The 21,390-nt window shown below is 34.9% G+C and overlaps 1 protein-coding gene across 2 annotated transcripts in view; it reads left to right on the forward strand.

The window, feature by feature from the left end:
• The window catches only part of ahcyl2b (adenosylhomocysteinase like 2b), a 179,518-nt gene that overhangs the window by 131,902 nt on the left and 26,226 nt on the right, over positions 1-21,390 (forward strand). For both annotated transcript variants that reach the window (XM_039760982.1, XM_039760983.1), the window contains exons 5-8: positions 11,016-11,118; positions 11,728-11,822; positions 14,354-14,460; positions 16,867-16,983. In XM_039760982.1, the coding sequence (XP_039616916.1) occupies positions 11,016-11,118; positions 11,728-11,822; positions 14,354-14,460; positions 16,867-16,983 (422 nt within the window). The remainder of the gene's footprint in view (positions 1-11,015; positions 11,119-11,727; positions 11,823-14,353; positions 14,461-16,866; positions 16,984-21,390) is intronic.

Genomic DNA, 21,390 nt, shown 5'->3' on the forward strand with positions numbered 1-21,390 from the left:
AAAATATGATTTTTTGCCATTTTTCCAAGTGGTCTTAAACTTTTGATCGGGACTGTATGTACTAGCAAAATACCCGCGCTTTGCAGCGGAGAAGTAGTGTGTTAAAGAAGTAATGAAAAAGAAAACGAAACATTTTGAAAATAACGTAAAATGATTGTCAATGTAATTTTTTTGTCACTGTTATGAGTGTTGCTGTCATATATATATATACACACACATATACACCTATATATATATATATATATATATATATATATATATATATATACATATACATACATATACATATATATATATATATATATATATATATATATATATATATATATATATATACAGTGTGTGTGTGTGTGTGTGTATATATATATATATATATATATATATATATATATATATATACACACACATACATATGTATATATATATATACACACACATACATATGTATATATATCTATACTAATAAAAGGCAAAGCCCTCACTCACTCACTCACTGACTCATCACTAATTCTCCAACTTCCCGTGTAGGTAGAAGACTGAAATTTGGCAGGCTCATTCCTTACAGCTTCCTTACAAATGTTGGGCAGGTTTCATTTCGAAATTCTACGCGTAATGGTCATAACTGGAAGCGATTTTTCTCAATTTATTGTAATGGAGTTGAGCGCGAAAGCCGTGGGGGCGGAGTTTTGTGTGACATCATCACGCCTCACACGTAATCACGTGAACTGACTTTTAACGCAGTACGTAGAAAACCAGGAAGAGCTCCAAAACGTGCTGAAGAAAACATGCATTATATAATTGAGAAGGCTGCTAAACAATAGGAAGCGAGCGAATGACATATATACAACCATATTCATGAGTGCTGCTACTTCGGAAACAAAGCACGGTGTAAACATAAAATTTAAATTAAGTTCATAGACAGGCTGCCGCTGGCGTGCATGCCCACGGGTAATGCGGGATACAAGTTTAATGAGAGGACGCAGGATATAAACGAGAGTTGTATATTATTGTTATTAATGGCCCGGGGATATGAAGCGCTGGTAACACAATAAACTACAGATCCCATAATGCAGCGCTTCAGCTGCCTTGCCGAACACTTACCGCGTTAATCAAGTCTAGCTTATGATACTGCAAGTTATTGCGAAGCTAGCCCACACGATGCCGAAAAGAAAAGTTGATTCTGAAAATAGAGCCCTTAAAAACCGATGGCAGGCTGAGTATATGTTTACTGACATTGCCAGTAAACATGTGTGTCTCATTTGTGGAGCTAATGTGGCTGTAATTAAAGAATTTAATCTAAGACGGCACTATGAGACAAAACATCACGATAACTTGAAAGACCTGAATGCAATGCAGAAGATATAGAAAGCAGAAGAGTTAAAGAAGAATCCAGCTAGGGTTACCACTTTTAATACAAAAAAATAAGGGACGCACACTTTGCAGACTCTACTTAAAAGACCCGCCCTCCTCACTGGACAGTTAAAAAGACCAATCAAACTAACGATGACATCAAGTATTACCCAATCAAAAGTAGGAAAGGAGGCATCTTCATAAAATACGTGTGGGATGATTTGCATGAGACGCTGCTTTAAAAAAAATGATAAAAAAAATACGGAACAAAACCCGTCCTGTATTGATTCAAAACGGGACGCGCAATTTCATTCTCAAATATGGGACGATTCCGTATTTTAAAGGACGGGTGGCAACCCTAAATCCAGCAGACGTTTTTACCTGTGCAAAATCACAAAGTGATTTTCAAGTGAAGCTGCTTTTATGGGAGACACAAATGCACCAGTGCAACTTGCCCCACTTTCCCTGTTGCCAAGTAATGTTGAACCAAGTCGGCACAACGGTGTTCTCAGATACGCACTTTGCTGATAAACTGAGCGCACTGCGCACTGATTTTGCATGGCGCTTTGGTGACTTTGAAGACCAAAAAAAGAATTTTGAGTTGTTTCGCAACCCATTTGCCGTCGATGTGGAAACTGCACCTGTGCAGATTCAGATGGAGGTCATTGAGCTGCAGTGTAATAGCACACTAAAGGCAAAGTACGATACTGCAGTGTCCGCACAGTTTACTCACTCCGAAATGCTCCAGCTTCGTCTACATGCGGCTCAAACCTTGTGCATGTTTGGTAGCACATATCTGTGTGAGAAGCTCTTTTCAGTGATGACGACTAACAAAACAGCACACAGGAGTCGCCTCACTGATGAGCACCTGCAGTCCATCCTGAGAATCTCCACAACACAGAACCTCACACCAAACATAAACGAACTTGTTGCCAAAAAAAGATACCAGGCGTCCAGCTCTAATAACATGACATATGACCAAAGACGACTGAATGATTTGATTTGTTATTGCTGAAAAGAACAAATTTTATTTATATTTCCAGGTTTTGTTATGCAGCATGTTCATATTTGAATTTGTATAATTTTGACAGGATATATTTTTATGGAGAGCAAAATCTTTTGGGATATTTCAAATTTAAGTTTATTTTTTATGTAAAATTACATAAGAGTAAAGAAATTTGAATCTTTGTTCTTTTAACGTTTACTTTATTTCTAACTTGTATAATTTAGACAGGATATATTTTTATGGAGAGCAAAATATAAGTTATTTAAGGTTTGAGTTGATTTATTCCGGAATAATATTCTGTCGACTAAATAAAAATTCCTTCTATTTAAAATTTAAATAAAACTTGAACAGAAACGATAGATCATAATATCCACGAAGACTTGCACGTTAGAACGGGAGTCATCCGTTTTAACAAGCAGCGTATTGCATTGCACCGATATGAAATAGCCTGCCCATCTAATTATTTAGGAATGGATAAATAAATTAAGATTTTGTACAAATAATGTTGTTCATTTTTCTTCCTTGATGGATTCTGGCACCCCCAGCAACAGTTGCTCGCACCCCAAAGACTGTATATATATATATATATATATATATATATATATATATATATATATATATATATATATATATATATATATATATATATATATATATATATATATATATATATATATATATATATATATATATATATATATATATATATATATATATATATATATATATATATATATATATATATATATATATATATATATATATATATATACATATATATATATATATATATATATATATATATATATATATGTATATATACATATATATATATATATATATATATATATACACACACACATCTACATATATATACATATATATATATATATATACATATATACATATATATATATATATATATATATATATATATATATATATATATATATATATATATATATATATATATATATATATATATATGACAGAAACACTCATAATAGTCACAAAACAATAACATTGACAATCATGTTATGTTATTTTCAAAATGTTTCCTTTTCTTTTCATTACTTTTAACACACTACTTCTCCGCTGCGAGCGTGGTATTTTGCTAGTATATATATATACACACACACACATATAAACATATATATTTTTATTTATATATTTATATATATATATATATATATATATATATATATATATATATATATATACACTAGTAAAATACCAGCAGAAAGGAGAAGTAGTGTGTTAAAGAAGCAATGAAAAGAAAAGGAAACATTTTGAAAATAACGTAACATGATTGTCAATGTAATTGTTTTGTCACTGTTGTGAGTGATGAGTGTTGTTGTCATATATATATATATATATTTACACACACACACATAAACATATATATATATACATATCTATACATACACACACATATATACACACAAATACATATATATATATATACATACACACACACATATATATAAACATATATATACATATACATACATATCTACATATATACACACACAGCTATTTCAGATCAGTGCAATACGCTGCTTGTTAAAACGGATAACTCCCGCTCTTACGCAAGTCTGCGTGGATATTATGAACTATCGATTTGTTCAAGTTCTATTTAAATTTTAAATAGAAGGAATTTTTATTTAGTCGACAGAAATATCTTTGGTAGGAATGGTAAAAACAGACAGGAATATTATTCGTGAATAAATCAACTCAAACCTTAAACAACTTATAATATTTTGCTCTCCATAAAAATTTATCCTGTCTAAATTATACAAGTTAGAAATAAAGTAAACGTTAAAAGAACAAACATTCACATTTCTTTACTCTTATGTAATTTTATATAAAAAATAAACTTAGATTTTAAATATCCCAAAAGATTTTGCTCTCCATAAAAATATATCCTGTCAAAATTATACAAATTCAAATATGAACATGCTGCATAACAAAACCTAGAAATATAAATAAATGTGTTCTTTTCAGCAATAACAAATCAAATCATTCAGTTGTCTTTGCTCATATGTCATTTTAGAGCTGGACGCCTGGCATCTTTTTTTGGCCACAGGTTCGCTTATGTTTGGTGTGAGGTTCTGTGTTGTGGAGATTCTCAGGATGGATTGCAGGTGCTCATCAGTGAGGCGACTCCTGTGTGCTGTTTTGTTAGTCTTTATCACTGAGAAGAGCTTCTCACACAGATATGTGCTACCAAACATGCACAAGGTTCGAGCCGCATGTAGACGGACTTTTTGTTCTTCAAAGTCACCAAAGCGCCGTGCAAACTCAGTGCGCCAGTTTATCAGCAAAGTGCGATTTGGGAACACCGTAGTGACGACTTGGTTTAACATTACTTGGCAACAGGGAAAGTGGGGCAAGTGCACTGGTGCATTTGTGTCTCCCATAAAAGCAGCTTCACTTGAAATCACTTTGTGATTGTGCACGGGTTAAAACGTCCGCTGAAGTGTCAGATTCTTATTTAATTATGCTGCTTTCTGTATCTTCTGCATTGCATTCAGGTTAACCTGATGTTTTGTCTCATAGTGCCGCCTTAGATTAAATTCTGTAATTACAGCCACATTAGCTCCACAAATGAGACACACGGGTTCAGTAAACATATACTCAGCCTCCCATCGGTTTTTAAAGGCTCTATTTTCAGAATCAACTTTTCTCTTCAGCATCGTGTGAGCTAGCTTCGCAATAACTTGATTAACTCGGTAAGTGTTCGCAAGGCAGCTGAAGCGCTGCATTATGGGATCTGTAGTTTATTGTGTTACCAGCGCTTCATATACCCGGCTTTAATAACAATAATACAGTATATAAAATGATCTCGGGCCGGATATAATTACACGCTGGTCGGATGTGGCCCGCGCCCTTGAGTTTGACACATATGGACTAAATAGAACTTGAAAAGATATATTTTTTCAAATGTGATCGCGCAATTCAGATAGAGTTGACGCACTACAGCCTGCATGCCTCAATAAGTCATCCTTCCCTCGCTCTTACTTTTTACCGCTCATCTAATGAATACACTGAGTATGGCTTTACCAAAACAATCATTGATGGCTAAATAAAGTATCCATTATTCGAGTATGTAGATCGGGTTATATATATACATATATATATATATACCCGCGTATCGCAGCGGAGAAGTAGTGTGTTAAAAAGCTAGAAAAGAAAAGGGAACATTTTAAAAATAACGTAACATGACTGTCAATATACAGTATTTGTTTTGTGAGTGTTACTGAGTGTTGCTGTCATCAAGGATTTGATTATCATTATTTCTTTCAATCAGGTTCGTATTTGTAGGATGTGTTGTGTTCAAGTTACATTCCGTGTTTGTCAATCGCTGTAAAGATGACAGGTTTCATTCATCGATTCGCTTCTTACTGCATCAATAAACAGCTCGTCTTCTTCTTTATCTGAGACCTGACACACTGCATGCACGGTTTTTTACACTGTCTTCCTTTAGCGGACATTGACTTTTTCCAACGTGTGCTTTGTTTTGGATTTATGAATATGCTTGTATGTATCAAACGCTTCATATTTTTTGCTGCCTTTTCAATTGTGTAATTCGGTTTTGTTCAGCCTTTGGAACTGTTGCTTTTATCTGTGCACTGCGCCAGTTCACGGAGCCGCGTGTACATGCATCGAAGTTTCCCAGCTGTGCTGGTGCCATCTCGTGCTATGTCCATGGCTGTATTTAATGTTACCTTAGTCCTGGCACTTAAAACTTTCTCTCGCAGTTTCGCTGAGTTTGTACCAAACACCACCCTGACCATCTCATCTTCCTCTGCATAAGCACAGTCCTTAACCCGTGAATATTTAGTGGGAGTTTGCTATTGGATTGCCGCTGACGGACGGCCTTATATGGGCAGGCACTAAATTACAAACGCCAGCGGCAGCCTGTCTATGAACTTAATTTAAAGTGTAGGTTTACATCGTGCTTTGTTTCAAGTAGCAGAAGTCATGAATATGGTTGTATATGTCACTCGCTCGCTTCTTATTGTTTCGCTGCCTTCTCAATTATATAATGCATGTTTTCTTCAGCGCTTTTTTAGGTCTTCCTGGTTTTCTATGTACTGCGTGATTACGGGAGGCGTGATGATGTCACACGAAACTCCCCACGGCGTTGAAGCTCATCTCCATTACAGTAAATGGAGAAAACTGCTTCCAGTTATGACCATTACACGTAGAATTTCGATATAAAACCTGCCCAACTTTTGTAAGGAAGCTGTAAGGAATGAACCTGCCAAATTTCAGCCTTCCACCCACACGGGAAGTTGGAGAATTAGTGATGAGTCAGTGAGTGAGTGAGTGAGTGAGTGAGTGAGGGCTTTGCCTTTTATTAGTATAGATACACACATAAATCCACATATGTATAATGTATATATATATATATTCATACATACATATACACACACACACATAAATATATACCCTTTGGGGTGCGAGCAGCTGTTGCTGAGCATGCCAGAATCCATCGAGGAAGAAAAATGAAGAACATTATTTGTACAAATTCTTAATTTATCTATCCATTCCTAAATAGTTAAATGGGCAGGCTATTTCGTATTAGTGCAATACGCTGCTTGTTAAAACGGATGACTTCCGCTCTTACGTGCACGTAGTGCTGCGGGCATTATGAATTATCGATCTTTTCAAGTTCTATTTAAATTTTAAATATAAGTAATTTTTATTTAGTCGACAGAAATATCTTTGGTAGGAATGTAAGTTAAATTTAGTCATCATTGCATACATTTTTCTTCACCATAGAAATGTAAAGACTAAATTCAACTTACATTCCTACCAAAGATATTTCTGTCGACTAAATAGAACCTACTTATATCCAAATAGAACTTGAAAAGATATATTATTTCGAATCTGAGAACGCATTTTAGATCTACTTAACACGCACTACATCAAGCCCCGTGCTATTGTGCTCTCGCCTGCCTGCCTCAATAAGTCACCGCGCCGCTTACTTTTTTACCGTTCATTTAGTCATGGACCTCTCTACAGTTTTGTTTATTTTCGGGTTGTAGTGTTCATTAAATTTACGTATCATCTGGTCCATTGGCGGACCGTGCATCTCACACCTAGGCCTTCAGTACTTCTCTGTCTGAATCAACCCGCCCCTAAAAAACTAATATGCAGAAATATAGTATAAAGAGCCGCTGCATCGCAGATAGGTAACTCCTGTAGCCACAATAAATGCCTTTATTGAATAGACAAACCAGGGGTGAACAAGTTCCTTTCTACTGCAGCCAGAGCCACGACACACATAAAAAACATCAATAATAACTCATGAGCTTGCAATATTATTTAGGAAAATCGCAACATTTTACTCGCCAAAAATTTGGATTATTTGTAAACAAAATCTATCCTCTCTTTCTTCAAAAACTATTCAATCACTCTGTTGTACGGGTTATCCATGCGCCTCAGTTCCATCAAAAAGTCCCTTTCTGTCGTCATCAAAGCTAATGCTGAAAGTCGAATCTGCGGCTTCTATCCAATCAATGGGTCTGAATACGGTGACGTCACCGTACGTCTCCTAGAGGGCCATACTGACACCAACTCAAAATCTGATTGGTTGAAGCAACAGGTTAATCGACATTTATTCTGTGTTAGAGTGCCTGCACAATGGATTGTGAAGGCCTCTCTGTCTGGCAACAAATGATGGCTGAAATGTGATTGGTTAAATTCTTTAATACGAAAATACATGCCTGGAAGCAGCACAACCATCGGAAAAGCTATGAAAGGAAGCGGACAAACTATTTGGAATTATTTAATAAGTATTCATGGACAAAATATAATTAACATCAGTTTGTGATTCAGATATTTTTACTTATGAATATGCTAAGCACAGTCCTTCACCTGCGAATATTGACCTTATGTGGGCAGTCACTCGATTACGTGGGAGGCATGATGATGCGAGATGCAATTCTGCCTCCCATGGCCATCGAGCTGCAGTCTATTACAGTATATGGATGAAAAAATAGGTTCCAGTTATGACCATTACCCGTAGAATTTCGAATTTTTAAAGAATTAGTGACGTTGGAAAGTTCAATATAGCGGCCGACAGTGGCGCCATATCACCAAAATAAGTACGTACATCGGTTTTGGTTAGCGCAGGGAAGCTGCCTACCAAATTTTGTGAAGATGGGGTCATAAATAAGAAAGTTCAACATGGCCGAACGTTGTTGACGTTATGACCGTTATGTGTAGAATTTTGCGTGTGTAATCAGTAAGGAATGAGCCTGCCAAATTTTACCCTTCTACTTACACGGGAAGTTGGAGAATTAGTAGTGAGTGAGTGAGTGAGTCAGACAGTCAGGGCTTTACCTTTTATTAGTATAGATTGAGATCTCTCAGTAGCACAAAACAAAGGGGCCAGGCCAGTCTCCACACTTAAAACGTGTTATGAAGCATACAAATCTTGACATGAATTGGTAGTTGGTGGCAATACATTACATGAGGACCTTTTTATTAAACTCAGTTTGTTGGCAAGACCTGGTTTTTGCTATTCAATTGGGAAGGCGTGGCAACTTTTACAGCCTGTTTTTTTGCTCTGGTGGAGGTACAGTATATGCAGCCAGTGCTGCACAGCATTAAAAATAAGGGAAGCTATAAAGTTTTCTTCCTGAAGACAAATAATTTTAGAAATACTTGTAAAAACTCACTGTTTCTGCTTTGCCTAGTACTGTATATTCTGATTTGTCTCCACCTATAGTTTGTATGCAAGTTGTAACTTTCACTGAAAATATCAGTTAATGGAAATATCATCAAAAATGCATAATTCTGTATTGCATACTTTAAAGAGAAATACTTTGAACTTAATAAAATGACAGTGAAACAATATCACCGTACTTTAAATCACAAAACACAAAAAAAGTTTAAACTAAACTATAAGTATGTTCAGTATGTTGGCCGCTGATCGAGCTACTTCCCTATAACAGAGCTTATTGTTTTACATTTAGTGCGGTCAGTTACATTTAGTGACACACCCAAAAACACAAAATGATTGAAAATGGCAATAAAGATGGTAGTATGCAATACTTTTCCTCAGTGTTAGTTCCAGCTGCTAAATACTCTTTCACATCTAAAGTAATTTACTTCACTAGTAAGAAAAAAAAAAATACAGAAGTTGCTAGATGAAAATTAATGGAAACTCAGCTGAAAAAGTGAAGTGTTAGGATTTTATATTCTTGTTCTATCTGTAACCTAAGACCTACATCCATTAACTTTTCTAATCTTTTTTCATCATAGGTTCCACTGGTCCAACCTGTTTATATCAAAATATGTTCAGGGCCATTACAATCATGCATTATCGATTATAAAAAAATGAAACCAGCAATATTCTGTTAAAAGGCATATACCACTAAGAAAATATATTAAACTCTGATATTTTTTCTGATAAAGAGAGGTAATGTCTTTGCAACTATGAACTTTATACTTTTTTTGTACATATAAGCCTATATTATAGTGCAAGTTGAAATAATCTGAAAAATAGACTTAGTAGGATAATGTGTTACCTTTCATTTCCTGAGAGTCATTTAATGCCTCGCTCAGAGGGTGATAGTAAGGTCATTTATTTTCCTTCCAATTTAAATGCATAACTTAAGAAATATTTGCTCAACTCCATAATGTGCCCTAATTATGAAATGAGTGAATCATCTAAAGCATGTTGACAGAGAAGAAATGGCAGTTGTGCATCTTAGTGTAACAAAGCACCCTGACTGAAACATGCAACACCAGAATGACTGTGTGCATGTTGCACTTGCTAGAACAAGAAAAATGTATGTCTTGCAAATCTCAACTCTGTTTATTAGATAGATAGATAGATACTTTATTAATCCCAAAGGGAAATTCACATACTCCAGAGGAACAGTCTGTCAATGGAGCAGGACAGTGGCAGCAGTCTGTCGGTGAAGCTGCTCCTCTGTCTGGAGATGATACTGTTTGGTGGATGCACTAAACCTAAACTAAACCTAGCTTGTATAATTGGATTCAATCTGTAAAATGCTCTCTTTCACAGCCTACATTAGCCTTTATTGAGACAAAAATGTACGAAACAATTACGTTTCCCAAGTGGTGCAGATGCCATGGGTTAATTTAGGACACTGTCAGTTCCACAAAAGAAGATGTTTTAATAACTTAATGAGGGAAAAGCATTTATTTCTACCTTTTTTAGGAATGTAAAAAGTGTGCCAGAGATGTCAGTTCTGTCACAGGCAGGAACAATGTTTCCAGAGCAAGACAAATTAAAATTCTTTCTTGTAGAATAAGAAAAGATGGCAATAAAAAAGACTAAATCTTATTCTGTCTATAGAATACAAAGAGACTGGTACAATAAATAAAAACCATCCTGTAAACATCAGCTCTATGTGCAAAAACAACTTGTTAATGAGAGAGGTCAGAAGAGAATGCCAGACTTGCTTGTATTTTTTCCCCAGTATTTCTCCATGTGATATGTTTTTCTTTCAGTATCCGAAAGATCCCTATTTGTTAGTGAGTGTGCCTTCTCTATCATGCTACTTTAGTGAAAATGTCTTCTCCCACATTGAGAATGAGAGCCAGCTGTCCAAATTTGTATGATTTTTTTGTGTTATTACATCTTCTTGAAGCACTTTATTGTATCATTCTACAGGTGTTAATGGAGACACTTGCTGCCCTTGGAGCTCAATGTAGGTGGGCTGCTTGTAACATTTATTCAACTCAGAATGAAGTTGCAGCAGCCCTTGCTGAAGGAGGTATGTTTTGCATTGAAATGTTTTAAGATTTCTTTGGCATAGTTTGTGAGCATCCTTGAATCTTTCCTGAGGTGACTGAAATCTGAAGAACTATGTTAGACATCGTAGATGTTATCACCTGATAAGCTATAGAAGAGATCTGCATGAGAATGTGGGGCAACAAAAGTTATAACTTTTTGTATCTTTTATTGAAGTCAACAACTTACAGAAGTTTCATAGATAGTTGTTTCACATTTTTTTGTAATCTTCGTTCAAAATATACTTTTTCTTGGCAGCATTCTTTTGGCTTAATGATCCTATTACTGAGATCAGTTAGGAAATCAGTTAATTATCCTTCCTAAAATCATTTTGGTTGGATTTCACAAAATATCATCATATGAAAATTCCTTTGTAGTGTTAATATTTCAGTTATTTGTGTTTTATAATGGGGGAAGTAAATTTAGCTTTGCAACAGCATCATGTAAGAATCAATATAGTACTGGCAGATAAAAAGTCACAGTCAAAATATGAAGTTGTCACAACAATTAATACATTTCAAGAGTACTTTTTGATAATATTGTATATTTCTTTTAATCTCGCTGTTACAGTATTTTCATTTCAATCTGTCAGGTTTTGCAGTCTTTGCTTGGAAAGGTGAATCAGAAGATGATTTCTGGTGGTGCATTGATCGATGTGTTAACGTTGAAGGATGGCAACCAAACATGGTGCGTAATTTCAGAAACTGATATATTTTAGTAAAGATTCTTGCACTATTTATTCACATAGTAATTCTTTTTATACATTTGTTTTACCCTGGTTCTCAACCTGTGGGGCAGGCCCCCCTAGGGGGGTGCGAAGTAGCAAAAAGGGGGGTGCGAAGATGTGTAAAAAAGAAAACAAGAATCAAAAATATGATAAAAAACAGCTATTGAAACCAAAACGAATTAACTTAAGCTACATTCTGATACTAGAACAATAAATACAGAGTTAGATAAATGTTGATAAAAGTTAAGTAGGTATAATAAAATATGCATCTACATTTCAAAAAAATGTTGGGGGGGCGCGATTAAAGCTGTTATGAAAACTCGGGTCGCAAATACTTAAAGGTTGAGAAATGCTGATATACTGTATATGTGAAACACTTAAAAGTGACCCCTCTCTGTCTGTTGAATACAGATTGTAATGCATGAAAATATACTATAGTAACATACTGGAAAAAGTCTATCTTCAGCAGCAAAAATTTTCTCCCAGAGTAGGGAAAATCATTTATCCTTCAGATGAGCATTAATGTTCATTTCTAGTTTATTTTTGTGTATCATCTTTTATCAATTACTTGCTCTGGACATGTATCTTAATGCATCTAATTTTTATGTGGTATTTTTATTAAGTAATAGCATTTGTTTACTTTTTTAACACATTTCTAATAGTTGGTGTTAATTTTGTAAAAGGATAAGTTCTGTATTATTCAAACTGAAGTTATTTCATCATAATCATAATTATCCATTAATTTGTCATTTGAAATTGTGTTCCAAAGTGAAGCTTTTTTTTTTTTTTTTAAATAAATTTAAAAAATATCCTGTCTTTCAGTTTACAATGGGGCTGTTGGGTACTTGGGTCTGAAGGTGACAGAAAAAGCTTGAAAACTTACCAGATATGTCCACTTTGAAGCAGCAAAGGTTGCAGTTTAAGAAAACATGCCTTCTGTTTTCATGCGACACCCTTGTAATAACAAAAGTAAACTTGAAATAATCATTTTTTATCACAGCTTCTTGATACTGCTTTCCTGGGATAAGGATATGTTGCTTGTTCATTTGTTTCCTTGCAGCAACCATTGTATGTGCAGTTTTGATAATCATATGACGAACCCCCCAAATGACCCATTACTATTTGCATTATTTGATAAAGCCTTACCAAAGCAAGATGCAGATCGAGCATAGTGAAAATAGAACATAGGAGTTTCATTGTACTTTTGTACACATAACAACTTGAATTGAACTGTTTACACTACCTCGTATTTTTAATAAAAGCCGCAGATTTTTGAAAGAGCCGAGACACCTTTCTGTGGTATACGGTACAGCAGATGGAAGTGTCATAAACCAATTATCAAGTTTTTCAAATGCATAATGAGTTGCTCTTGCTGCTGATATGGTGGTAATACAAGAACTGAGAACAATGTCTTAAGAGTGAGTAAATTCACTGATTTTGATACCAATCAATCTGTGAATACATGGGGAGAACATGAAAACTCCAGGAATGAACAACCCACTCTGCCATTCATAAAACATCTGTACTGAACTAACTAAACTTCAACCTGATTAAAGTTAGGTGAATTGCTGTACTGGCCCTAGTGTGGGCATCTGCTCACACGTGTTTACCCTGTGATGGACTGGCTCCCTTTCCAGGGATATTTTCTGCCATGCGTCTGTCCAGTGGTTGCTGGGATAGGCTTCCACTGCCCCACAACCTTGCCAGGATAAGCCGGTTAGGAAGATGGATGGATTATTATTATTCATTAGAACAGTATTGTCCAAATATTTTTTTTTTTTTTTTTTTGGCTTTTGCCCTAGTCTTGCTGGTATGGGCTTTCAGCTGCATCACAAACCTACCCTGAAATATGGAATATTATTATTACAAGTATTATGGTTGGGCACATTGGTAGTGATTCTGCATTGCAGGGAAGGAGAATGGGGGTCATGTGGCCTTTTCAGTTCTTATTCTCTAGTTGTCTGTGGAACTGAGACAGAAATCCTGAACATCAACATTTTGTGTCGATATGGTGTTTGGTGATGACTTTCTGTTGTGAAGTTCCATGCCCCCAGCTATGTAGGGTGCCATAGAGGAAGATGAGCTTGGCAAAGTGAAGAGCAAAGCTTGTCCTCTTTTATATATGTATATATAAAAAAAAAAAAAAAGGCTGAATCTCGCAACGATGGCTTACATTGTGCTTTTTATTCTTCTTGTAAAACTGCATGGATATACTGTTTTGTAGTACATATGTAATCCCAAGATCAATACTTAACATTTTTGGCTAGAAATATGGATACATTTGGTAAGTTTTAAGACTTTTTATCACATTGGGTCTCTCCAGTACCTTTTAGCTCTATTATAAAGCTCAAGAGCAGGTTGGTTGTTTTTTTTTTTTTAATTTATAAAACATGCTTGACTTTAGAATGTGGCTGAGTTGATCTGTTTCAGCATATATAGAAATTTCCAGTATTTGTATTTCATTTAAGTTCTGCTCTAAATTTAATTACAGATTCTCGATGATGGAGGGGATCTTACTCATTGGATTTATAAGAAATATCCAAATATGTTTAAAAAAATTAAAGGGATAGTAGAAGAAAGTGTCACTGGTGTGCACAGGTATGGACTATGCTTGATCTCCAATGTCTTAAATAATATATTGCTGATGGAATATGTACATATACTTTAAAGGTTATCACATAATTCGTTCTCGCAGGTATCTAAAAGATTATATTTTTATTAATATACAATAATGTGTAAAATAAGTGAAAACCAAAATACTCTAGTTTCTCTACCAACTGTTTTTTTATTAGTTAAAAAAACAGTTAAAGCTGCATTATGGAAATGATATGCATCCAATTATGTATGTCTCCAGGTATTTTAAAATAAAAAAAAAGTTAACAATATACTTATTCTTAGTTCTGCAGTTCTGTTAATACATATTAAATAATGATACTTTCATGGCCTTAGAGGGTGCAATGCTTTGCTTTCACTCTCTTGTTAGGTGTTTTTGATACCATTTTAAATATTGTGTATGATGATCTTGTAGTAAATATCTTCATAACCTAGGTTATTTTCAGTTCTTGTGATTTTACATCTACTCCATTTAGCAATGATGTTTACATTAATACTCCACTCACACTAATCATTAGAAATGAAAAAGAGAACAAGTGTTATTCCTTCAGGGGAAAGCTACCAAACATTTGTTATAAAATTAATTTTTCTATTCTTATTTGTTTTCATAAGTTTTACTCCAAAGCATAAACCACACGCTGAGTTAAACCAGGAGCAATATGGCTCTTAAGTGAGCAATTTTAGCCAGTTTTAAGGCTTTGTCTCACATTTGGGCAAACGTCCCATTTGGGACAGTGATTACCAACTTGAAAGGATACAGGATTGCTAGAATTGCAGAATGTACTATTTCTACTTCAAGAACAATTTTCAGGGTATAAATGGGTATTGTTTATTACATATTACCTTAACAACACAAATTGCAGTGAATTTCTTTTGGTTAGGCTCATACAAATAACAGATTAATGCAAGCAAAAACTTTACTTTTTAAAATATCTAACTACTGTTACAACATGGCCATTGATAAAAGATAAGAGTGCTCATAATGTGTGCTTAAAATACTCTAATATGTCTTTTGTTTTTTGGCACCTAACTCTATATTTGGCCACTTGATATTCTTTTGTGCTCAAAAAATGGGTATAACTATGGTTTGAAGAATTAAGAAAGGCCTTTAAAGTGTTACATAAATGATTTGAAGTATGTAACTGGCAGTAGTGAACACTGCTATGATGACCAAAGTAGGCACTTCGCAACATTTACCGTTTTATTTAAGGAATTACTTACAGAACTGTTCTAGATGGCATGGTATTAGCCTCAAAAGCGAGTGTAGTGCATTAGTTTGAAGTGTACTTGTAGTGCCTGTTGTACATAATATGTATCACTCTCACTCCTGGAATCAATGAAGCAAAGGTTTAATGACAGTAGATTCAAGAGAGCAAAAGGAAATATGTTTTGGTACTCCTGTCTAATTGAAACTGTTGCCCTGGAATATGTGGAAGCTTTCACAGTTCTGACTGACCCAAAATCAGTATAAACTGCATATTATGAAAAAAAATTAGTTCCTCAGCCGGGCATATTATTATTAGAAATCAGTTTTTCTTATATAAACTGGTGATAGACAATCAAAAGCAGGACATTCATAGGTTGGTATATCCAAACTAAGATAAACAGATTCAGAAAATATTCAGTAGTGTGGTTTTTGTTCAGGTGCACCCATTGCGTCTGCACTTAATTACAGCAAGACATCATGTGTCGGTGTCTTCAAGACAAATTGATCCAAATCATTTTTTATAGAGCAAATATATTTGTGGCTGGTGCTGCACAATCCAGCCCTTTAGAACATTTGTAAAATAGGGTTTGCTGTTTCAATGCCTTCTTATATGGAGTATTAAAGAATTAATAATTCTGTCCTAACACTGAAATTTCAGTGCAACTGCAAATGATGGGGCAAAGGCATACTGCAGTACCTGCTTACAGAAATATTTGCCACCTGCTGGTGATTTATGAAAGTACTTGCTAAAAAGTAAATTTTTGTCAAATGGCACCTCCACTAAAGGAATTTATAAGAGTAGGCTACATTGCATTTGTTTACACTTTGATTTTATGGTTTGAACACAGGCTAGTCAAGTGTCTATCACAGTTAGTCAGAGGTGGCAGCTAAACCCATACCCTTGCTATTTAAAGTGTAATTTCCTATCCAGTGTACCAGAAGAGACTTGGGAAGAGCATTTGACTACTTCTACATTTTATTTAAATAGTGCTGTATTAAGTATTAATATAAAAATTTGTCAAAAGGAATACTGTAATAACCTCTTAAGCCTGCATGTTAGAACATTTTATGTACAATCTTTAGACTTATGTATCCAAGCAGTATATTTGTATTTTGTTTGGCATTTCTCTTTTGTTTCATGTTTCTGTTACTGTTTATATTTTTAACTTTTCTTTATTTGCAAGGTTATATCAGTTGTCAAAAGCTGGAAAGCTGTGTGTTCCTGCAATGAATGTGAATGACTCTGTTACCAAACAGAAATTTGATAATTTATACTGCTGCAGGGAGTCTATCCTGGATGGGTAAGTATTTTCTAATATGTCATGACAAAGCACATTTGTTTGGTTATACTGTTTTTTTTTTTATTTTCATTTTTGTTTTGTTTTTATTGTTTGTTTTTCAGACATTTTTTTTGCATTCCTGTGCATAGCTTATATCCCACAGAAATGTATTAGTAATGCTCTGGAATTTACACTTTCTTACAAAAGATAAACATATCTCATATTAACAATTGAAATTTGCTGCATTGTTGCTTGAACAAATCAGATATTTAAACTACATTTGTTGAAAAAAGAATTCCCTGAGCAGAAGTATACTCTCATGAGGATGAGAATATTTTGGATAAAACAAAAAAATATTCCTTTAAAAGTCTCAAATAGTCTGTGTTCTGTGTGAATAACAACATGTATAACATTTGTTCCCATAGTTTGAGACTAATTAAAGGAACAAAGCTCTGTTTTTCTTTCCATACTTTTAGGCAGTACAAAGTACAATCATGTTAAACAACATCACAAAGCTTTTATATAAACAGTGTGACATAATATTTCTACAGTATTTTTACAGTTGAGTCCATGTTTAGTGCTGTTGCCTCACAGCTGTAGAGTCTTGGTTTTCAATCTCAGCCTGTGCACTGTCTATATGTACACTTTGTGATGGACTGGCCCCCTGTCCGGGATTAGTCCCTATCCTACCAGAATAGGCTTTAGTCCATTTGACCTTGAATTATCCTTGATGGATGAATTTTTCAAGTGAAGTGCTCGGTAAATAATGTAATACCTACACAGCAGGTCACCATTTCTAAAAGTGAGTAATTCCTTTTTTTTTTTTTTTCTCCTCACTAATTCTTGTGTCTGTTTCTCTGGCCCCTAGAGTGAGTGGCTCTCCTTCATGCCTTTTTGCACATTGAATCTGCATTTCCAGCAGCTCATATCCTTTTAGGGCTCATTTATACTTCAAACTCCCTTCAAACTGCCACATGTTCCCAGCGTTCATTTGACGCATCCTCTGAGCAGGCCCTCAGAAATTAACGCGGCGTGTGCATGAGTTGCAGTACCAGCAGAAAGTTGGGGGGCGCAGTGTGCTAAAAGTTAGAATGTGACGTCAGAGTCTCTGTTTACTATCTACATGTGTCAGAAAGCCACTTTGCGGATCCTACGAGATCAATGTGTGCGCTTTGATGTTTGATGAATGGTTCAATGTGGTGAAGCAAAATGCTGACATACAAATGCATTTGTAGTGCTTTTACGTTCAAGCGTCGCATATTCCCGATCGTAATGACACGATACATTTTAAAGGTCTCACATACCAATTTTTGTGCCGCTTTTTTTTGCGACGTCCCAACAGCAACATAATGCACAGCACTGTATTTGAGCACAGAAGAAAAAAAATTATGGATATGGTGAAAACGTGTATTTTGTGATTCAAGTGGAAATTTCTGCTTTAATCTCGAAATGTCCATTTTAACCTTGTAGTTTACTTTAAACGCATCCCAGTTTTTAATCGCTGCGAGTTTCTTGGACCTGATAGCAGCGGCAAGAAGCAATTGATCACCACATAGAACACATTAAATGTATGATATACCAACTCTCTGCAAATTTAGAATCTTTAGATTTATACTTGATATCACTTTCATGATGAAATGTATTAAAGTATGTATGTTACATTTTACAGATAAATCAATTTCGTTTAAATAATGAATACTGTTAATAATTACACACATGGGGGTGACTCGGTGGTGGAGCGGTAGCACTCCTGTCTCGCATGGAGTCACGTCGCTGGTATTCACTGCCTGGAGTTTACATGTATTCCTGCTGGGTTTCCACAGTGTGCTTCGGTTTCCTTCCAATGATATGCAGATTTGATGCCGCTAAAATGACTCCAATGAAAGCGTGTGCTTGTATTCACCTTGCGATGAGTTGAGGTTCCATCCAGGGATTGTTTCTGCCTCGTGTCCAATGCTTGCTGGAATGGACACATCCCTGGATTTATGGATTTAATCATTAAACATCCTTTTCAGAGATATTGCGGTAAGGTGTCATCGGAATTTAATGGGTGTTCCAGGTAATTCACAACACAGAGAAGCCAAACCTGTTCTCACCGTCATGATATCTTGTACTGCCACCTGCTGGATTTCTCCAGATTTACGTAAAGTATGCACGCAAGTATAAACAGTAAAACGCTTGCATAGCAGGAGCGTCCGCTGCAGCATGCGTCACGTGAAGTATAAAACTGGCCTTAGTCTTTAAAGAAAGGACTGGTATGTCCTTTGACTTTGGTTTGGTAGATCCAAATCAATGATAATTTATTGCTTTTCTGCATAGGTTGAATGCTTTGCAAATAGTGATAGAGTTGCTAGTATGTTATCCATAGTGCTAATTGTGCAAGTTGTAAGTGCTGCCAAGTTTTTTTACAACACAGTCACATACAGTGTTCTAACCTTATCTGAAAGTTCTGCAAGTGGGAACAATGGGTTCTGTTTAGAAAGACAGCTGCTTCTTTATTGAACCCATTTTTTTTTTTTTTCATCAAGCTCTGAGAAGCTTTCACGCAATGTCTAAATGTTACCACATGTTCAGTAATTAAAATTTTAAGTTTTAATATACAAGGAAGACAAAAGTTTTTAAAGGTAATGTAGTTCTGCTCACTAGTCATGGTTGCTTTTATAGTAGTAACATAACATGAAAAGTTAAAACTTTTACACAATTACCCCATGAACTCTTATCATAGAAGTGGTAATATTATTATGATTGATATGACTAATATGTTCAATATACATCTCTGACATATGAAAAGAGCAGTAAACTGAGATTTGCAAGATGATGTCATCTAAAAATAAATTAAAGTTGTTTATGGCACTTTTGCATCATGACCTTTCCTTAAATTCATTTGAACCCTTTACTCTGACAAATGATTATTGCTTCTGTGAAACGCAGTACAAAAATGCTTGCTTATATCAGCACCACTTTATTCCATTGACGACAAATTAAAACACTGTAAAAATTTTTATCTAGAATTAGCTAGATTGCTTTTTGCTGTGAAATATTATTGCAGCAAGTGGTGTTATGAAAGATGCTCCTTTAATTGCTTTTCTCTTGCCATATTTACATTCAGAGTTATTAATTTAATAATAATATGGTGGTATTGTTTCTTTGTTGTCTTTTTCTTTTTGTACTTGTAAAGAAGCTAAAGAAATATCCACTACGGCTTCACCCCAATCTCATTATCTCTTTATTATCTCTTTATTATATAAAAAAAATCTTGGCACGAGACTTTTTCAGAAACACGAGACAAGACATTTTCTGAGAGAGAGTTCAAGTCCTGCAAGATTAGACTTTGTGCCAATAGATGAATTGAAAACCTAACAGGTCAAAGCGGGGTTGGAAATAAAAGACAAAGTAGAACGTTGTAAAGAGGTTCAAAAACGTTGGTGCGATACACATGCAGAACAGGTTACAGATTATGAAAGTACTAAAACTCAAAAGTCTCAAAAAACTGATAATAAAGATCGCATTAGCACAAACAAACAAATTATTACTCGGTGAAATAACGGAACAGTGAAAAGAGGTCGAATACAGTATATGAACATAGGTGATATGACAGAAGTATGAAGATATTGTTCAGCTTTAAAGTTTAAGTTGGAGACTTGTAGATCGTCTACTTCGTGTTGCCATCATGGCAAAGTAGTGTTCCTTCCCAATGAAGAGGCATATCTGCGAGAAATAAAAGATTTGTTATTTGGTGATAGTGAAATCCACAAACACTACAGGCAAAATATTCAAATCTACACTAATCTGTTTATGTTCGCATCATTCAATGCTCAAAATGTAGATTTTTTATGATTCAGGACATGTGAATCTGTGGTCCCGCAACAACTAAAGTTACTACAAGATTAATTTCAAAGAAACCACAATTTGGTCAGGTGTTATATTTATGATCACGGTGAAGTCATGCAACACAGAATCGAAAGAGTTAAACAATCGCATGTATTAACAGTTCTACAGCCAATAATGAATATAAATCCATACGTCCAAAAGCATCGCACTTTACACAAAATTTATCTGCAAACCACGTACAAAGAAATTTTCTTGGATTTCTATATTAATTTGAAAGATCACGCTCGCATATATAATAAACGAATATGTGATGAATTAATTAATTAATAATTTTGAAAGAAGGAGATATCGAAGACAGAGTTGATATTCGTGTTTATCCAAAAGCACTACATGATTTGTCACAAACGTCAGATCCGGGAAATGACTAGGGCCCACATGGAGGTTGGCGAACGTGGGCAGAGCCCCTTAATATTGTTTAAAAATAAAATTTATCTAAGAACATAAGTGTTAACTGCTAAAACATATAGTACCATTCACAACTCTACTTTGAAAATCTTTTATATGTAATCCGTAGACTAAAAGACATCTCTAAGTTAG

Source organism: Polypterus senegalus, chromosome 8 (assembly GCF_016835505.1).
Source record: "Polypterus senegalus isolate Bchr_013 chromosome 8, ASM1683550v1, whole genome shotgun sequence".
Lineage (NCBI taxonomy): Eukaryota > Metazoa > Chordata > Cladistia > Polypteriformes > Polypteridae > Polypterus > Polypterus senegalus.